Source organism: Onychostoma macrolepis, chromosome 02, assembly GCF_012432095.1.
Source record: "Onychostoma macrolepis isolate SWU-2019 chromosome 02, ASM1243209v1, whole genome shotgun sequence".
NCBI classification, from domain to species: domain Eukaryota; kingdom Metazoa; phylum Chordata; class Actinopteri; order Cypriniformes; family Cyprinidae; genus Onychostoma; species Onychostoma macrolepis.
This window is the reverse complement of record NC_081156.1, coordinates 21,494,550-21,516,582: the sequence shown is the minus strand read 5'-3', so window position 1 is coordinate 21,516,582 and position 22,033 is coordinate 21,494,550. Positions and strand designations below refer to the sequence as shown.

The 22,033-nt window shown below is 34.2% G+C and overlaps 2 protein-coding genes across 2 annotated transcripts in view; both read left to right on the top strand.

Annotated features, from left to right (window-relative positions):
- The first annotated feature begins 4,303 nt into the window (after positions 1-4,303).
- On the top strand, positions 4,304-10,732 carry atp6v0b (ATPase H+ transporting V0 subunit b). The gene is made up of 8 exons (XM_058761015.1): positions 4,304-4,632; positions 5,441-5,489; positions 5,641-5,724; positions 6,003-6,080; positions 6,496-6,565; positions 6,729-6,780; positions 6,883-7,073; positions 8,428-10,732. Exons 1-8 carry the CDS (start codon positions 4,563-4,565, stop codon positions 8,452-8,454), a joined length of 621 nt encoding a protein of 206 aa, XP_058616998.1. The 5' UTR covers positions 4,304-4,562; the 3' UTR covers positions 8,455-10,732.
- A 1,060-nt stretch (positions 10,733-11,792) lies between these two features.
- Positions 11,793-22,033, top strand: part of b4galt2 (UDP-Gal:betaGlcNAc beta 1,4- galactosyltransferase, polypeptide 2) — a 113,552-nt gene continuing 103,311 nt past the window's right edge. The window contains exon 1 of the mRNA XM_058745876.1: positions 11,793-12,683. The gene's annotated coding sequence lies outside the window, so the exon portion shown is untranslated. The remainder of the gene's footprint in view (positions 12,684-22,033) is intronic.

Here is a 22,033-nt window from a genome sequence, read left to right as displayed (position 1 = left end):
ATGGTGGAGACATTTGCATTTCTCTTTTCAACCAACTAATCTAAAAAATGTAAAAAAAAAAAAAAAATCTATTTGTTTTTTACATTAGGTCTTTAGCAGCAGGAGATGTTCTCTCCAATGCGAGACACATGATCTGCTTTGGAAAAGCAATCAGTGGACCTGTGACAAATAGTGCAGTTGAGATGTTCAATCTACACTCTCTCATTATAGGTTTTTGCTCAACTGTTGCAAATACTATGCTGTGAAGCACAGTTTTCTGTCTGATTTCCCCCCTAAAGCGACAGTGAAATAATTGCAAGGAGCTTCTTGCAGCAGCTGAGGCTGTGATCTTTGTGACTCTGTTCTCCAGATGGGTCACTCACATACTTGGGACTGAATCCACAGCCTTTCAGTTAGCAGCCCAGATTCTTAATCACCGTGAACACCACACCCCTTTTAAAAACACGAGGCAGCTGCGCTGGCTCTGTTTACCTGTAACGCTGCAAGAAAAATGTCTGTCTGGTGTAATTTTGTTTGTCATAAAACTATTACTGGAAAGAGCTGGCCGGCCATTTGAGTTCTCATTCAAGGACATGTCAAAATGCAAATCACATTCCTGGTTGAAATTCTTTTCTCCTTACTGCATGGGTAAAAAAGGTTCACAGTTTGTGATAAAAAAAAAGGGCAATTTTCATGTGTCCTTCATTTTAATGTGTATTCAAAATCTCATTCTCCTCCATGCAACATTATGATGTATTGAATCTTGTTTCTGCTATGGGATAGAAAATAAAAAAGGTAATTGCAAAAATTTGTATCTTTTTATTCCTTAATATTAAGAAATTGTGAGATGTTTTTGAGATTCCGAGAAGTCTGAATATAAACTCCCAGTTGCGAGAAAAAAAATCTGAATCATGAGATAAAACGTCGCAACTATGCCTAGCAGAATTGCGAGATGTAGGCTAAGAATTCAGAGAAAATTCAGAATTGGAAGATTTAAACTCAGAAAAAATGTCGAATTCTGAGTTTATTTCGCAAATTGTCCCAGAGTTGCGAGTTTATGTCTCGTAAATCCAATTCAATTCTGAATAACAAGGAAAAAAGTAAGAAATGTGAGATATAAACTTAGAATTACATTTTTTTTTTTTTATCCTGTCGCAGAAACGGGCTTCCATCTTATCTGCATTCATTTTTCTCAAAGAAACTATCCAAAACATGTCAGAATCTTTTTAAGTATTGGGATTTTAGATGAATGCTGGACTTGTAAACCAGATTTAATTAAAACTTGACGTACAGCTCACTATAGTAGACGTTTTCTTAATTAATCTAGCACATAAAGTCGAAGAATTGCAACTCTGAGAGCACATGGAGCCGTATGCACCATCCGCTCGGCTCAGAACGCAGAGATATGACACATGACAACACTTTCGGATGAGCTGGAATAAAACGTCAGGTTTGCATCATTCAGCCTTTTAATAATCTGCTGCCCTGGGCCTGCTGATATCGGACATATGTTCCTTTCAGGCGAGCAATGTTAAAATTATCATACATCATGTGCTCTCAGATGCACCCTTATTTTGTGATTTTCGCTCACATATGCTTCACAGGCTTTGACACTCATTAAGTCCTATTTACTAAAGCTGAAAAGCTTTTTGCTCTCTGGGTTTTAGCTGTGGAGATGTGCCTAGAATGAATAAAACACAGTTAGGACATTGATTTGGTTACGCTGTTGTTTGCACTTCAATTTCCCTCACTTAACCCAGGGAGATATTTTATTTAAATTGTCTCTCGTCCCCCATTCAGCTATGTAATGTTTTAAACTGATTATATAGAAGATGACTCAGTGACTGTCTCTAGGACAAATGCAATCTTTTGGTTGGATGGAATTCAGTGCGAACTTACATAATCGCACAGCTTGCTTTCAGTTGTATGAGAAAGGAACACAATGATATAGCAATAATAGAAAATGAATCATAAATCTTTTATCATGCCTTGAAGATTTGGAATTACCATGCATTCAATAACAGGAGAATAACCTTATTTGCTGTCTTTTCTATCTTTATTCTAGAAGTCCTCATATGTGCACAATAGTTTTTCATAATTCATAATTAAAGGTTCTGTATGCCTTGTACTTATGCTTTTTTGGAATACCAGGCATAACATGGTATTTATTTAAATTTTATTTTTTATTTTAATTAAATTTACATTTTAGTAGTTTTTTTCATGTGGTTTTGTAATTTTTATTAGTTTTTTATATTTATGTTTAGCTTTATTTTTATTACAGTTATAGTAACTTTAGTACTTTCGGTAACACTTTACAATAAGGTTCATTACTTCATTACATTAGTTAACATGAACTAACAATGAACAATACATCTACAACATTAATCTTTTCTATTAATCTTAGTTAATGTTCATTTCAGCATTTACTAATGCATTATTAAAATCATAAGTTGTGCTTGTTAACATTAGTTAATGCACTGTGAACATGAATAAATAATGAACAACTGTATTTTCATTAACTAACATTAACAAAGATTAATAAATAGTGTAATAAATACATTGTTCATTGTTTGTTCATTTTAGTTAATACATTAACTAATGTTAACAAATGACACCTTATTGTAAAGTGTTACCGTACTTTCTAATTAAGTTTTTAGTCTACTATTTAATGTTTTTTTTCAGCTGTATTTCAGTATATCTTTCTCTGAGACAGCTTTGCACAAAAAAAGAAAAAAAAAAGAAGGTCATGAGTTTTAAGCCCAAAACAAAACACTCTCTGCTTCGCTGCCTTTGACGTGTTCAGGTTTGCTGATCTGTCTTTGGAGGGCTGGATTTCATAGAGACAACGTCTGATTAGCAAAGTAGCTGTAATCTCTTACAGCACCTTTAATATCTCATTAATAGCTCTAATTAAAAAACAAAAACACTTCATTAAAAACCGAGGGCTGTGGCTCAATGATATGTAACATTTCCATTGCGAAATTGTGAACTGCATAAGTCTTGAAGGACTTCAAAAGTCTGTTATTAAAATTCATTGTGAAATAGGAGTCATATTTCAGCATATGAAATGTTTATTACAATATTGAGTTTTTTGGCCCCCCTATGTAGACTGATGGATTGATTTCAGGCAGCCTAACATGAATCTGGGACACTATCAGTAGTAAATGAAAAAGCCTGACTTTGCCACAAGGAAAGAAAGCTAATGAAAGCCTGGCCATAGATTCGACTGTTTGCTAAAGTGATGAATTTCTCGGGGACAGACAGGGAAGAGAGGAAATTGGTGTGAAGCACAGCATCTTCTACTAGCTCTGAAAGTAAGACTCCTGTGGTGGCAATGTATTGACCATTTGTGGAACTGATAAGCTTAAATCAATGTGTGGCTGACAAATTGTCCGAATACAAAACTATCTCACACATATTTTACCTGTTCACCCATCATCTCACAAGAATTCACATTTCAGTGGGTGCACATATCAATGTCTGATGTCTGTCTGAAAAACACACTGTCCTTTCTGTCAGAAATGACATTTGCACCTCCAGTTAAGCATCATTAAACAGACTAAGTGGTGTTTCAACTGAATTTTCCCCTGAGGTTTAGAATGATGATGCAAGTCATCAGTGGATTTTCTCCTAACATAAGCCTGAATATAGATTTTTCACATTAATGAGAATTTACTGCCATCGTCTGGATGAGACATGAACTACAATAAATAATAAATGAAAATGATTTTAGACTTTTTTCCCCAGTTATAAAATATTGTTTATTATATTTTATTTCTTCTCTCTATTTACAATCATTTTTAGTTTACGATAGATGGATGGATAGATAGATAGATAGACTACATGTATGAATATTTATTTTTATTTATTTATTTATTCAGTTTTTCTCAAAGATAGATAGATAGATAGATAGATAGATAGATAGATAGATAGATAGATAGATAGATAGATAGATAGATAGATAGGTTTTGAAAAAAAAACATATTTTTGGTAGGAAAGTCCTATGGGCAGTAACAGTTTCCAAAACAAACATCTTGTTTACAAAACAAACATCTTGGCTACATTTTCTTTGTAGCCTGAAATATCGTTTAGCAGAGCAGCTAAATTCTATATGCATATATATGTTTAAATTATACTTCCTTGGTTTTTTTAATTAGATATAGACCAAAACGTTTTCCAAACTCTATAATCAACATCAGAGTTAATTAAAACCAAAGAGAAACCAATTTATGACCTTCTTCTTCTTCTTCTTGTAGTGTTTCTTGGCGGTGGTCAAGCCAGCTTTTGGTGCATTACCGCCACCAACTGAAATGTATGATCTGATCGGAGATCTGCGCTTTAGATCACTGAAGGAAGCGTGACGTCCTGAGTCACGTGCACAGCTCGAGCGAGTCACATGATCAGCTGATGACTCCTTCCCCTCTGATGGATGTAGCATTTCCAGCCTTCGCCGATTTGAAGGGCTCACAGGAATCCATTTCTCTTCAAAATACAATCATCTAACAAAAAATAACATCACCGTAGCTTAGGTTTATTCGCGGGAGAACCTTTAGATAGCAAACCTGGCGCTGTTGGTGGAGTGGATGATGAACGGGCACGCGATTTTATACACCGGGGTCACTTTGGCCTTCTGGACGACCATCCTGATCGTCGGTGAGTGCTAATGAGACCAGCTGACATATGGACATTAATAACACACGCATCTTAATAGTAATATTTATTGCTGCGTACATAGTTATCTTTCTAATTCTTTACTGTTCCTCATGTCTCTTTGGCCGGACAGACATTTATTTTGGCTTGCCTTAACTGACGTTAGCTGTACTAGCACGACTACGTAAAACATAAATTTAAATGTCGTTTTAATTGTATTGAACGCTCTTATCGTAAAACATTGGTGTAAACAGTTTAGAGTCGAGCTATGGAGTTTAAAGGCTGTCTATGTGAATTAGATATACACCTGCTCTGACGAGAACGTTTTTATTATGTTAGCCGGAGTTGAAATGTTTCTCTGGTATCTGTATTTTCACCTTTTTCTCCACACGTTGGCTGTAATCGCACAGGAGATCAGCAAAATTTAATTAAATATGTAGGAAGTGTGGATTTTTTTTTTTTTTTAAGTTAATTTTTTTTTTTAAATGTTATAGCAGTTATAGGGTAGTTGAACATGGTTTTATGACTAAATGAGGAAGATAACTCTCACATGACTGTGAGCTTTCACAAATACCCTCTATGATTCTGCAGAAAAAGTCTATCCATATTATGCCATTTATTCAAATTAATTATGCCACTTTACAAGACATTTCCCTGCTTTTGTTTTTCCTCAAATGTAAACTTTTTTTGTTTGTTTGTTTTTTTTTAGGTTTGGATGAAAATTGTCACTTTTAAACTTTCTAATTTCTGGTTAACCTTAAACGCTTAACTTAAAAAGTACTAATCTAGTCATTTCTTTCTTTCTTCACAGGTATTTGCTATACGATTTTTGACCTTGGATTTCGATTTGATGTAGCATGGTATGTGTTCAGTACAGTTTTTGAAACCTTAAAGCATGATTTGTCTTGTTTACTACAGTAACATTTCTGATATCCACAAGACCTAATTTAAGACTTGATATGAATTAAATGCTCCTAATGAAGTCTATATAACCTAACTTTTTTGTTGCAGGTTTTTAACAGAGACTTCTCCATTTATGTGGGCTAATCTTGGAATTGGCCTGGCCATCTCTCTGTCTGTTGTTGGAGCTGCATGGTAAGGCTGTCTATTTCCTCTTTTTTTGTGTCTTACAGAAGTTGACAGCTCAGAAAAAAACATATTGGAAATTTTGACATGTTGTAGTGCAGTTTTCCATATCCTCTCCTGCACTGTTTAAAAAAAGCTCTTTTATAAATAAAAGCATTCAACTCTGTATTTCTATCAGTAGCTCAGTCACCAAAATTATTATTGCATGCTGCTTTTGTATTATTTTTACTGAGATATTTGAAATGATAATAATGTACAAACAGTAAATTACAAGTATGTGACTGCAGGGGGATTTATATCACTGGATCCAGCATCATTGGTGGTGGAGTCAAAGCCCCTAGAATCAAGACCAAAAATCTTGTCAGGTATATGCAGTTTACTTTGTTTTAAAGGTTTATTTTTATATGCAAATGAGCCCTTTTTTGGTATCACAGAGACAATTGGGGTTCAGAATTAGCATATATAGGCCTACATATATGACACATACAATGATATTTTATTTTCATTTTGGTGTCTTTAACACCAGTGTTGCCACAATTATTCTGCAATTGTCTATTAAAAAAGGCTAAACTTAAGATGAAGTTTAATTTTAGGCAACAGTCTCACAAATATATATTTTTCAATTTATTCATGTGGCTAATGAAAATTAAAAAAAAAACAGTTGTTTTTGTATATGATTCCATCTGTCTGGTAACTGACTGATTTTATTTGCTTGCGTAAGGCTTTTTTAGCTCACAGTGGCACTTGGTGACAGTTCATTGAATTTTTCTTTTTTTCTAGCATTATCTTTTGTGAAGCTGTTGCCATTTACGGAATCATCATGGCAATTGTCATTAGCAATTTGGCAGAGGTAAGTTCAAATTTATGAATTTCTTATGTTAAAGAGATTTTAGTGTATTTGTTGTGTGTTAAGAGCAGATGTTTTTTCTTGAGCTTTTTTACAACATTTAAATTCTGCATTACATGAACAACAGTAGTCACTGTAAAACGTTTTTCCATTTCCTGTCATTAAGAACTTCTCTGGTACGACTCCAGAGGCTATTGGAGCAAAGAACTACCATGCAGGTAAATTTTGCTTCTAAATCACTTGCAATTTTACTTGAAATATTTTCATCTGCCTCTGTTAAGCTACTGGATGACACATTTGTGCTGTTTTTTTTTTTTCAGGCTACTCCATGTTTGGTGCTGGACTCACTGTTGGCTTTTCAAACCTCTTCTGTGGCATCTGTGTTGGCATTGTGGGCAGTGGAGCTGCCCTCGCTGATGCTCAGAATGCCAGCCTATTTGTCAAGATCCTCATTGTTGAAATTTTCGGCAGTGCCATTGGACTGTTTGGAGTGATCGTAGCCATCTTGCAGGCAAGGCGTTTTCTAAAATTGCTATATATGTTCTTTCTACTCTTGTAATATTTTAATATGAGCTGTTGTGCTCATGGTTTACTAAATAGGGCATAGCACAGCAAAAACGTAATGTATATTCTAAAAATATTTACTTTGAATACATAAAAAAAAAAAAAATCATCTGCCAGATGCATAAATGTAATGTTTTAGTAACAGTTGTTCACGTTCACAGCAACTCATGAGCCCTGAATTGTTAGTATGATCTTATTAGACTGAGTCAGTTGATTTCTAGTGACAGCAGAAAATATAACGTATAAGACATTTCAGGTTTTCAGTTATTTAAAACATTTTGAAATCTATGAGGTGCTACTGCACTGTAGTAAATTGCTGTTTTTAATTATGAATGTATTTATGAACTCATTTTACTGTAAAAGCATTAGGCATTCATTCATGGCCTATATTCATTACCTAAATAATATTTTTATTTATTTTTTAAATACCTTTCTACGTGTACTGCGCTAGACTAACTGAGACTTGTTATAGCACTTGCATATCATTGCTCTTTTGTTGATTTTGATTGCTTCCATTGTCCTCATTTGTAAGTCGCTTTGGATAAAAATTTACATTTAGTTTGACTAAATGTAAATGTCATTGTCATCTTAGTCTTAAGGCCTTTTTCATGCCAAGAGTGAATATTTGTTGTGGATATTGCAAACAAGAATCAATTTGTTTCTGTTCCCCCTTCCAACAGCACTGTACTATAGAAAGTACAGCAGTATTATTGTCATTAAACCCATTATTCGTGTATTATTCATCAGATGGCTTGTATTTTACAGAGAGTAAAATGTGTATTGTCAGATGGATTGTATCTTGCATTTAAGCATATGAATGACCAGAATGCTTTTTTATTTTGCTCTTTGTCTGAATAAGCATTTTGTTTCACTTCTTCATTTTATTCTTTGTGTGAACAGGCCTTTAGTTTACCTAACCGTGTTGCCATTAAGCAGCATTTCCCCCATCTGATTTCCAGCTGGGTGATCTTTTGAATTATTTGTCATTAATATCCATCTAGCTACTTATGACCACCCTCTGGAAAATGAATATTTTATCACCATTTCCAGTCACACTCTGTAAATTGATCTGACATGCATGCTTGAATTCAGATTGAGATTATTCAGCCACACAAGAGCAGCTCATATTAAAACACAGTCGTTTCATGTGGGTTCTATAGTTGCAGTAAGATGTTTGATATCTTTTTGGTTTATCTATTCAATATTGGTGTATTCAGGATAATATTTTATACATCAGATTGTGTTTTTTTTTGGCACCTGTGTAATCATTAACTGTTTTTTTTTTCTCTCTCTCTGTTCAGACATCGAAAGTAAAAATGGGAGATTAGATGACTACACAACCTACTGATCAAAGATGCTGTGTTGCTGGTGCAAACAGGAGGTGTAAATACATAGTAAATTATTTAAATGTATTTTCCTTTGTGTCTGTTTTTAACCATCATTTTCTGAAGATTGAAATATTGTATGTGCACCAATTTGTCTTAAAAGAGTGCATGATGATGTCAAAGGCAGATCTTTGACGACTTTCACACTTAGTTTGGCATCTCATAATTCTGAAAATGAAAATATCACTTTATGATTTTGGCCATACCTCCATGATGTCATAAAATCCAATTTAAATGATAGAATTTTTCCTTTTTTTGAAATTAAAAGGTATTTAATTTATTAAAATAGCTTAATAATATAAACAGTGATCCTGCATATGGTGACAGAACAGACTGTCTATAGACCCGATGTTGGGGATGATTTTTTGACATATAGGGTGTTATGTTTGTATTCATCTCAAATTCCAATATATAGTTCGCTGTGATTGTTCTGTACAGTACAAGAAAAGTGATAAATTGCATTAGTGTGGTTCTTTGCATTGGATGGGTGTAAATCGTAAAGTATTCTCTTGATCGCTGTATGCAAGAATGTTCTTGTATTTGCGTGATGACACCTGGTGTATCCGGTGTGCTTGACCTGATCTCACTCTCACGTGTTGTGTTCTTTCATGTAGCTACTGAATTTAAGAAAACAGTTATACCAAAACTATGATGTTTAAAAAAAAAAAGAATAATACCAGTCATCTCCAATCGTATTTCTACCAGTGTAGACCCTCACTTTGTAGGGCTCTCTTCAGTTCTGGTTGGTTAAAAATGAGCGGATATAATTATCTGACGTGTGTACATATTAAAAGCAGTTTGTTTTTTGTGAAGCATGAGGGTGTTTGCCATTCCGTATTTCCTAGTTGTCTTGTAACTTTATTTTTTTTAGTAGCAAGAAGTGGTCTTTATCTCCCAGGAAGCTTGTTTCCTCCATGGGTTTAAAAAAAAAAAAGTTAAAGTAATTTAGACAAAAATCTGAATTGTGAAATACTCAAAAGTCGTACCTTTTTCTTCAGAGCTGTGACCTTACATCTCGCAATTCTGAGTTTATATCTCACAATTCAGATTTTTTTTTCTTCCAATTGCAAGTTTACGTCTTGCAATTCTGATTTTATATGTAGCAATTGTGACTTTTGTTCTCATAATTGCAAGAAAAGTCAGAATTGTGAGAGATAATTGTGAATCCAAATTGAGAATTTTTTTTTTAAACCCATGGTGGAAGCAAGTTTCCTTACGTTACTGTAAACTCTGAACAATATGTAATTTCTTTGCTGTTGACATCAGTTAATTCTGAAAATGAACATTCATAGCAGAACAGCACTGCAAACAGATGTCTGTGGAGGACTTTAATTGGCCACAGATCTGAGATGCCATCTTTAAACAAATAAAAATGAGGCTGTAGATTTTACTGGATATTAAGATCTCATTTTCGCAGCCAGAGTTTTTGTCCTCTTAAATGTTTTAGGAAGATGTATTTTCAGTGTTGCATCGGCTGAAATATTTAAAGGTACAGCCCATTTATCCCTCACAGCCTCATTTTCATTCTTGTATAATTAAATGTTTTTTTTCCCTTCGCTAAGGTTATCTACCAAATCTAACAGTACTCAGTCTAAACCACTGTTTATAGCCACGATCAAACTTGTAATGATCTTACAGTTGGCCTTTTAGCTCTGCTGAAATACTTTGCTATCTATGATGTTTTTGTGAAGTGGAGGTACATACTAAACATGATTTTACTAACTCCTAAGTGTCCAAAATCAACTTCTGTTAAATGTCTGTTTATATTATGTTTATATTAAGGATCAATCAAATCACATACTCCATCCGTAAAGCACTATGATCTTGTGATTCATTTCCAGTCTAGTGGCCACGATCATCTGTTTTCTTGCACTGGTTCTGTGGAGAGATGCGTTCATTTTTTTTTTTTTTTTGTTACATGAATAAGTGTTTATTTTAAAACATTCCAACTTGGACCTGGTTGTAATCAACACACTCCTGATGGATCACACTGCGAGGCTGCTTTAGGTCTCCATTATTGTGGAGCTTCCAGGACCTGGATTGGCTGTCTGTGGTTTAGTGGTTCAGGAGTTGTGCGGTAAAGATGGCCTCTTAACCATTTCTCCTGTTTCAGTGATTGTTAAATATGTTAATGTGGTGATTCCATTGTTTTGATGTGTACAAGTGGATCATCTAGACTCCATAATTGTCCTTGAAGAAATAAAAAGAAATGTGAAAAACAGTTCAGTGCGTTAATTTTGTTTTATATTTGTCTGTAATCATCACAGCATAACTCAAACACTAGGTTATCAGATTTGAAATGTTTTTGAAATAAGTCTTATCACCAAGGCTGCATTTAGTTAATTAAAAATACAGTACAAATAGTAATATCGTGAAATATTTTTATGGTTTAAAATATTGACTGTATTTTAAAATATAATATATTCCTCATCATTTTCAGCAGTATACTTTAGTGTCACATGATTCTTAAGAAATCATTCTAAAATGCTGATTTGGTGCTCAAGACACATTTCTTACTATCAATGTGGGGAAAAATTGCTTTATCAGTATTCTTTGACAAATAGAAAGTTACTATTTTCTTTAATAGAAAGTTGCACTGTAGACTTTAATGGTAATGATAACTTTGGTTTATGCATTCAATATTCGCTGTATTCAGGAAAATAATTTTCTGGTCCTGGGTTTAACAATGTAAAACAAGATTAACTGCATCTGTTCTGAGCAAAAACTATTTCTTAAAAAGAACTGATGGAAATAAATATTCTTTGTAAATGAAAAAGAAGCAGCATGCATAATATAAATGAATAAATTGAAAGAAAATTAAAATAGAATTTCTCAATTTGATTATGTATTTTGTTTTCTGCACATTTATTCACATAATCTTTATTTATTTATTCTTTCATTTTCGTTTTTTTAGGAAAGTGGGTAAAATCTGTCCTCTTATTCTGGAACACAACAGGATAACAGTATTTGTTATCAAAGTCATGAGGCAAGTTTTCACGTGTTTACATTTACCGAATTTTTAAATCAATTTTTGCAAAAAATAATGGGTTGTTTTTGCTGTTTAAAGCAAATCAAAATAAAATTGAAAAAAAAAAAAAATCCATATCATACAAGGGAAATTGCTAATGAAGACAACGATGTGCATTATTTTTGCTGAAGGTTATTCATGATCTATTAAATGCAGTATTGTACAAGCATCAGCGATCAGGTGACAGCTTTAAATATCCACCAGATGGCGCCAAAGGACGCGACACTGTTGCATGGCTTTCAAGCATAGCTTGTTTAGCAGGTGCATCGCTTGTCACGGCTGCTGCTTGATGCTAAATATTTAAATAGAATTAAAAAAAAAATTTTTTTAAATCTTAAATAAGTTAACCCTTTAAGAAACACGAATCTACACTGAGCGTCGCCTGCCATTCGTGACAGCAGTATCGTGCATTTCATTGTTGACTGAACTGCAGTGAACAAACATTTGGCCAAAGAATGGACCACGATGGATGTTGGTTTCTCTCGCGCTCAATCCTGCTCGTGTGAAACTCAAACTGTGTAACATTTTGAAAAGAGCTGCTATTAGGACAAAAAAAAAAAAAAAAATGCTTACATAAAAGTAAATGATATTTAAATATTTAAAACCAGAAATACCACAACTGCTTGCATGGCAAGACACCTACCGAGGCGATATTAACTGCGCCCTCTTGCGGCGAATAAGCGAACCTCCGTTTGGTCCTTCCGAGTCTCCGTACTGAAGAAAACCTGCCTCCCTATGCCTTTATTCGCACACCCATCATCTCTCCTCGCCAAAAACACAGAACGGACAGATGAAAATACACGGCAAAATATTTAGTATCATCACTGGAGTGTACGCTGCTATCAAGGGCTCTCAACAACATGGAGATATATAATATTCCTGCAATATGGCATAATCCTTTCATCAGTGTGCATTTCTTTCCGAAAAATGAATTAATCGGCGTTGTCGGCAGAAAGAAATAACGCTATCCGGCAAGTAACTCCCTCGTTTTATATGGATATTATGATAAAACTAACTGTATTTCATAAAGATGACACATTTATGGCTGAAACTGACAGTTCTTCCGAAATAGACAGTCAGCTGAAGTGAATACAACAAAGATGAATCCCTTATAGAGGAGCTCTCTAGCTTGCAAAGAATCAAGGTAAGAAATGGCATGTTTGTGTTCATGGTTTGCAAATTTGAAACCTTTTATTTTTTTTTTAGTCACTGCATGACTTCCTTTGAACGATGCTCTTTGTTTTCCTTTTATATCGCATGCTATTTTTATTGCCTGCCATCTTGATCAAGGCGTAGATATTCCACATAGAGATGCTTCCTATACAATCTAAACTCTTGGCTAGATCGCAGTACCACAAAATAGGCTTTATTTTCATTAACATGCACATTTCAGCTCCTCCCAGCAGAGTCGAGTATAGGGATGATGCTGTGTAATGGTACCCACAGCATCTTGCTCAGTGTCTCCAGATAGGAAGCTGGCAGGACATGTGTGACTTTGTGGCCGAAGATCTATGAGCATGGAGAAGAATTCAGAGCAACACTTTTTATAAAGTCTTTATGTATAATGCACTACAATGGTATTTTGAATGCATTCTTAAATTGTATCTTTTAATCATATATTCTTATTAATAACAAACAACATTATAATACCTATTTATACATTGAAAGAGTGACTTAAAATATGATTAAAGCCATATTTCATGTCTATACTCTTTCTTAAGCACAAATGGGTACATTTTAAAATCATTGGTTACCATTTTTATGAACATTTTTGAATCCATTATGTTTACAGATGTAATGGAAAGTGTTATTGTTGAATATATGTGTGGTAAGCTTTCTAGATAGGTGTTTTGCAACATATTAAACAATTTCCTGTTAACCTTTTGATTAGTAAATTATTACTGACGAGAGCACATCATGGCAAGTTAGTCTCATGGCAACTGCTGTTATTGGGTTCCAATTAACATGCAGCTGTTGTCCCTATTTATGTAATCGGTGATTGCAGTATATCTTGTTAATTGCACATATTGTAATACAGTCCATTCCTAAATAAATATTAGATTTGTTTATTGTAAGCTCACACAGTACATGGCATTGAGGCACTTCCCCCAAAACCTCATAGTTTTTTTTCTTTCTTTTTTGATGTTTTAAGGGGTTTTAGGATTGTTTGTTTCACTTTGTAAACAAACGATTTTTCTTTCTTTAACCTTTCAGAATCCTTTATTGGTTCTGTTTCTGCAGAATATTTTACATATTGGATGCTACAGTCACAATCCCTAACAATAACACACACTTGTCAATAAGGATTGAATCTTTTGAGTCTGTTTTAACAGGTTTTGCTTCTAATTTTTTAAAATACATTTCAAATCAATAAAATATAATTTACATGTTTTTTTTCTTTAAGTAGACTAGCATTATTTCCAATTATTCTGATTCAGTTTAAAGGCTATTCCGGTTGTTTTAAACTGCTTAAACACTGTTATGATGGTGAAGATAGCCTAAATATACGCATATCACTGACAGGATGGAAAGTTAAGGTGGTAATTTGTTGTTTCAGCTTGACTCATTTGCAGTCAATCACTTTTGCTTTCTGATATGTGCTCCATTAGTTCTCAGTGGATCCTCTAAATGACTTTCTCTCAGCGTCTGTATCTGTTCCTCTCATTCACCCACACAATCTGCTTTTTAAGCTCTCTTTCTACAGCACGATACCTGAGAGCCCAAGGGCGGATTGTCCATTGGTCCATTTTACAGTTTGTTTTAAACAGGAGCTGCTCTGTTTGGCTAATCTACCTCCATCCACCAGAGATAAATGACCTTTTGAGTCTGCTGCGACTCCTTTTCTTGCTTGATAGGAATGGCTTTGATTGGAAATTAGGGGCAGATGGAAATCGTGTTTTATTGAACAGTGCAATTTTAGACACCGGATCGCTGGTCATACAGATGTGAAATCGTTGGGTGTTGGTATTTGTTGTCATGGGAACAGAAAGACCCGTGACACAAAGGTGGCATGAAGTGGAATGCTTTGTTTTGAGCACCGGCTTTTTTGTGTTTTTTGTCGCTTCCTCAAAGTTTAAAGTTAATTTTTCTGCACTTGTGAGCATGAAAATAACAAATGATTAATGATATCAGACCAAGTCTAGTTGCGCCCGGGAGTAGGCCTACAGAATGTGTTTGTGGTTCGTAGTTTATTTCTAAGGGAGTTGCAAGGGTATTTAAGTGAATGGGGATAATCATGTCTAAGTCTATCCAGATGCCAACTTAGAGGTCCGTCCAAACGAAGGCTTCAGCTGTGGCAGTTTAATTTGTCTCTTGGCTCAGAGTAGAGTGAGCAGCTGGACTTGAGGCAGGCAAAAGCTGGGGCTGCGGTCTGTGGAGCTTACAAGCTAACAGAGCTGGAGCTCAGCCACCCAAGACTTCCTCCTGCTTGTTTGTGTGCTGTGATATAGACTGTGTATAGAGACAATGCTGTCTCATAATTAGCCACTTGGGTTCACATGTTGGTGCGATGACTTACCTTTGTGATATTCCGAATTAGATGCATTTTAAACCCTGAAACGTAGTGAAAGGACTCAGTTATGTAACTGTTTAGTGTTCATGTAAGGCAGCTGAAACTATGTCAAGCTTGAGTTAGCCTTACAAGAATATTCCAGGTTCAGTACAAGTTGAGCTCAGTCGACTGTGTTTGTTATATAATGTTGATTACTACAAAAAATAATTCAGACTCATCTCACATTTTCTTAAGGTTACAGTTTTTACTAACTAAAACTAGTAAAATGATTTCTGTTAATTGAAAGCTGAAATTATATATATATATATATATATATATATATATATATATAATTAAAATACTAATAAAACATTAAAAACACATGACAAAAATACTAACGAACACTAAAAATACAAATAAAATGTTGTATTATAAATATATATTACAATAGTATATAAATAATGCAAACAAAAATAATGTGAAGCTCTTCGATTAATTCTTGTGTATTATTTCATGTATAAAGTGAGTATTTTTATGTTTACTGATTGGCTCCAGTTACTTCCATTACAAGTGCCTCACTGTAATCAATTTTTTTATTTGTTTTGTTGTTGTTTTCAAGAACAAGGAGGCACAGATTGAACTATTTTTTTGTAGCAATTAACTTAGCTTGTTTTGTTAAACTGCAATGATTAAATATTACATCATTTTATCTACAGTATTACTGACATATTAGTATCATATTATTTCTATTTTTACACCTCTCATTTTCTCGCATAGTCAAGCTATTGTAGAGAGGATAACACAACACAACACAGCATAGCACAGGATCTTGTAAGTGATGTTTACATCACAGGAGCGAGTTGAATGTGTTTCGAAAAGTGTAGGCTACACTTGTGGTGACATTGAAAGCGCAGCTGAGTGGGTCTTCAAGCAGAGTACCATTCAGTATAATCTGAAATTGATGTCACGTTTGCATCCCACTGAACAGGTGCTGGCCACAGATTTCCAGCCAGAGGAGGATGGAAGCCTGCAGGCAGAAAAGCACACTTTTAATGTGGAAAAATCGTCTTAGGTCAAGGAATTTTAGGCGGATATTTTCAGTATGTGGGCTCTTAGCTGCCTCCCACTCAATATGAAGCATCTAATTAAGCTCATTTTAATCTTTAGCGATTAGTGGGTGGGGTTTTCTTCTGGGATGTTTTGCTGAGTCTGACTTTGTAACCCAATTTGAGCTTGACAGCTTTAACTAGAGTATTGCCAAAGCTGTTTGAAGCTTATGCAAAACAACTTATGCCTGTATTATGTTTCTTTTAAAGAAAATTGATTTAGGGTTCCTCACTGATTTTAGTTTTGTGCTTTAGTAGAACCTGTGAGCGATGCATTGTTCTGTTGTGTATTTTTTCCTCTAGTGTAGTTAATATTAACAGACTAGTAATGTAAAGCAGGCAGTGTATTGTTTGGACAGTGTAGCTATTTTTCCTAAACACTCCCCTGTCTGCCACTGGTCAGTGAAACAGATAGTCCGCCCCAAACTCACACCACTGGTTGAGCCATGTGTTGAGTTGATCGGATGCTCAAACTAATAATTCAGACTCATCTCACATTTTCTTAAGGTTACAGTTTTTACTAACTAAAACTAGTAAAATGATTTCTGTTAATTGAAAGCTGAAATTATATATATATATATATATATATATATATATATATATAATTAAAATACTAATAAAACATTAAAAACACATGACAAAAATACTAACGAACACTAAAAATACAAATAAAATGTTGTATTATAAATATATATTACAATAGTATATAAATAATGCAAACAAAAATAATGTGAAGCTCTTCGATTAATTCTTGTGTATTATTTCATGTATAAAGTGAGTATTTTTATGTTTACTGATTGGCTCCAGTTACTTCCATTACAAGTGCCTCACTGTAATCAATTTTTTATTTGTTTTGTTGTTGTTTTCAAGAACAAGGAGGCACAGATTGAACTATTTTTTTGTAGCAATTAACTTAGCTTGTTTTGTTAAACTGCAATGATTAAATATTACATCATTTTATCTACAGTATTACTGACATATTAGTATCATATTATTTCTATTTTTACACCTCTCATTTTCTCGCATAGTCAAGCTATTGTAGAGAGGATAACACAACACAACACAGCATAGCACAGGATCTTGTAAGTGATGTTTACATCACAGGAGCGAGTTGAATGTGTTTCGAAAAGTGTAGGCTACACTTGTGGTGACATTGAAAGCGCAGCTGAGTGGGTCTTCAAGCAGAGTACCATTCAGTATAATCTGAAATTGATGTCACGTTTGCATCCCACTGAACAGGTGCTGGCCACAGATTTCCAGCCAGAGGAGGATGGAAGCCTGCAGGCAGAAAAGCACACTTTTAATGTGGAAAAATCGTCTTAGGTCAAGGAATTTTAGGCGGATATTTTCAGTATGTGGGCTCTTAGCTGCCTCCCACTCAATATGAAGCATCTAATTAAGCTCATTTTAATCTTTAGCGATTAGTGGGTGGGGTTTTCTTCTGGGATGTTTTGCTGAGTCTGACTTTGTAACCCAATTTGAGCTTGACAGCTTTAACTAGAGTATTGCCAAAGCTGTTTGAAGCTTATGCAAAACAACTTATGCCTGTATTATGTTTCTTTTTAAAGAAAATTGATTTAGGGTTCCTCACTGATTTTAGTTTTTGTGCTTTAGTAGAACCTGTGAACGATGCATTGTTCTGTTGTGTATTTTTTTCCTCTAGTGTAGTTAATATTAACAGACTAGTAATGTAAAGCAGGCAGTGTATTGTTTGGACAGTGTAGCTATTTTTCCTAAACACTCCCCCTGTCTGCCACTGGTCAGTGAAACAGATAGTCCCGCCCCCAAACTCACACCACTGGTTGAGCCATGTGTTGAGTTGATCGGATGCTCAAACTAATATTTCTGTGTAATGCCCAGTGTTATACTTTAGATAGAAGCAAACAGTTTTACATTAAACAAATAATAACGTAATTGTAAATGTACATCACAAAATATTGGCAGAATGGAGAACACTTTAGGCTATTAGACAATATTTCTTGTCAATACGGTGCAACTCATAGGAGTGGCAACATGCCAATAACCTTGATTAACGAAGGTCTTTATGTCCTAGATCCATATATTCCTGTAGCAAATATCAATATCTTAGTCTGATTCATTAAGATTTTATTAAAGAGTCCTTTTAAAAGTCGTAAAAAGCGACTTCCTCTGTTTTTAACACCTCTCCAGATTTGAACAGGATGAAACGCTCTTTACATTAATAGAAGTGTAAGTGTTTTATGAAGTGGCATGTAGCGTATGTTGTTTGCAGAGATCTAGAGCACAGGTTTAGGGATGTGTGCCAGTGTGAGGTGAGTGGTGTCATGTCCACAGGGAGACTGGGATTCAGAGTAATGAAATGATAGCCAGAGGCCAGTGACTCTCAGCTTGACTCTCTTCACCTGCTGCCATGAGTGTTTATCAACTCTTTAGTTCTGCATGGGTATGACATGTCATGCCACTGACCCCTCTACCTCACTGTAAAAAAAAAAAATTAAAAAAAAGTTGAGCCAACTTTAAGGCAAGTTTAAGGCATCCAGCTTCAGCAGATTTTTGAGTTTTCTCAACTTATTTTTTTAGGAAATTTCTCAACTTTTTGTTGTATAAAACTCAAAAATCTGCTGAAGCTGGTTTCCTTAAACTTTTAAGTTTGCCTATTTTATTTTATTTTTTACAGTGCTTATACCCATGTGGCAGTGCTGGGAAGTGAGTGGATGCAATCCCCCTTTTTTGTTACTAGTTTGTGAAAGTGTACGTATTTTTGGCCTTCTGCAAATAAATAAATAAACAAAAAAATAATAAATAATAATTATAATAAAGTATATAATGCATATATAATGTATATAATGCAGTCTATAATTAAAAATAAGACCACAATGTGACTAATTGTATTTGTTTATGGTGTGACATGCCAAATAATGTATCTTATTATACTCCTGGTGTAATGTCACACCATATTATGTTGCATGCTGTTAGAACAGTCTGCAGGCTAATTGAAATCAACTACCATTCTTGTAGCATGTCCACTTTCATAGAGCAACAATGCTTTGAATATACCAATTTCAACTCAGAGAGGGTAGAAACATGTTTTGATGTTTATTCGAAATTCTCAATATAAATTTATGAAACCTTAGGGGAATATCAGTATCAGATATAATATCAGATGAAATCCTAGAGCTTTCTGACTGTCCATAGACAGTAACGCAACTACTACTCGTTCAAGGCTCAGAAAGATAATAAGGACATTGTTACAGTAATCTTAGGTCTTGGGTCTAATCTTAGCTCTACAATAGATCCTGTGGTTTTGGAACGATATGAGGGTGAGTAATTAATGACAGAATTTTTATTTTTGGGTGAACTAACCCTTTAAAATTCAGTTAGTATGCTTTTTTTGTGGTCTGACAAAATTATGTTTATTGGTTTATTTAAAAAAAAAAAAAAAACAGGTTTCTATATTATTTTGAAATATGCATAAAAATGTGTCGAACAAGCAAATGGTAAATTATGGATATGGATCTTTATAAAATTATCTGCCAATATCTGGCAGCTATAGGTTTTGGAGCAAAGCAATAGAGGTTTTCAGCAGAAAACAACAATAATGTAATTAGTTATATTCACACCTCACAAGTTCATACATGCCTTCAAGTGTGATAAGTTTCACACTCTTTGGTGTGAGATATTGCTTGGCTTGTTGCTGGCCTCAGAGTAAATTTAAGACTCTAAAAGTGTGCACGCCAGTGTTAAGAGAAAGTGAGTGATTGCCATTACTTACAAATATGTATTGTTTGAATATTCACACATTTATGGTGTCCATGTCAATTCATTTGTAGAATTTATAGCTTATTAACAATAGATGTTTGATGGAGTGCCAGTGAATACTGTTTTCAATGCAGTCACCTTTTTATCAAATTGGTTTAATTTTGCTTGCAAGGAATTTACTCGTGAACTTTGCACATAGTAGATATTGTATGAAATGAGCTGTTTTTTAGTGACAGTCCATAAATATTTTCTGTTATTAAGTCACTGGGTTTTGAGCTTAAATTTCACTCTGTGAAGAAATGACCTGTCTTGAGTCATCTACTCAAGTCTAAATCAGTTTACAAATAATGGCACTTAAGTTAAATTTAAGCTACAGTTCTCTTGACATCTCCAATAAATATAATGTTCTGTGGTGGCAGTTCTCTTAGTGGAAGATAATTTCAAAATGATTGTAAAAGCCAAAATATGCATGATTGTAGTTCTCTATTTTCAGATAAAATATGCTTGAGTAACCCTACCCATTACTTTTTTCTTTGGATTTATAATTTGGGTAGTTTTCCAGAAGTAAAGCATGAGAGAATACTCTTTTCAGTCGTTTTGCCCTTTATACGGAGCTGATGATTTGTACTGATCATAGTGCTGCTGACAGTCGCAGTCTCTCACACATGTATGATGAAGTTTCCTGTCTGTTGAGTGGCTCACTTGGTGCTGCCACCCTATTAAACATGCTCATGCTTTTAAACATCAAAGTCAGGGCCTGATTGGCGTCTCTAGGCCTAATTAATTTCTCTTAGAAAGAGCTGGATGGGTTGAATCCCCTCATGTCAAGTCTTAGCATGTTGTTTGAAAATGAGCCTGATAAGAGAGCGTGAGTTTTTCCATCATGAGGATGAGAAGAGCTCCGAGGTGAATTGTGTTTTCATCTACTGTATTTTGAATGAGAGCAGGAGGATGGCTATAGGGCTTTTTAATCTTGGAGGAAGACCAAAATGGAAAATGCTTCCAGTAAAGAAATCACAGCTTGTTGGGTTGGGCCAGGTTTATTATTATTATTATTTATTTATTTATTTATTTTGCATTTTTATAAATGCTAAAAAAAAAAATATGTTGTTTGAAAGTTTTTTATTGTAAATGGGTTAGTCTTCAGTTAAGCAAACTTTTTTGTCTCTAAGGTTGATTTTAAAAAGGAAATGGTTTAAAAATATTCTGGCCAGCCTTAAGCTGTTTTTGTCTCTTTAATTCAATTTTTTGTACATTTTTAGTATTAAAAATGTCTATAAGCAATAGTGGAGGAAGGTAAAATTTTCCAGATTTTTGGGGCTTGTTCCCTACTCATAGTTTTTAGCTATAAATAAGTTTATTTATAAAAGGTATTCAAATTAGGAAAGTAGTTTGCACTTTCCCTAAGAAAAATAAAATTAATTGGCATCACACCCAGCATTTCAGAGAGCATTTACATTTTTGCAAAAAATATATTTGGTTATGATGAAAATTAGAAGCAACAGGGGAGCACATGGGGAGCAGAAAAATTTTGAAGGGTTTTTTTTTTTTTTTTTTTAGTACTTTTCATTGGTTGTCTGCAGTGTTGGGTAAGTTACTAAAAAAAAGTAATCCACTACAAATTACCAATTACTTCTTTAAAATTGTAATTTGATTACATTACTGATTACTGCATTTAAAAGTAATCAGATTACTAATTACTTTACTTTCAAGTTACTTTCAAGTTTACTTTACTTTTCAAGTTATCAAACCTAAAAAATACACTACAAAGAGAAACTCATAGTTCTTTCATTACGGTAATTTCATATTGACTGAAAAAAATACATAAGTAGGCCTATTATTGTATCCCCTGATTCACTCACAATTTCCAATATCAAAAAAATAAATAAAAAAGCTTTCTGCATTCTCAGTCTCCGTGATCTTCCTGAAACGAGTCACTAGAATGAACGAAAATGACATGAGAAATGTGTAGGCCTATATCTAAAGAAAGCTTGAAGTGTCTATTATTAAATTAAGTAAGTTATGTCGAAAACAAATGTTCTCTGATAAAATAATCCGTATGAAACCAACGCGAGGTCCAGTCTTTCCCGTCTGAACTCACATTTAATGTGATCATGCCCACACACATTGCGCGCTATAAGATAATCATCCGCGCGAAAC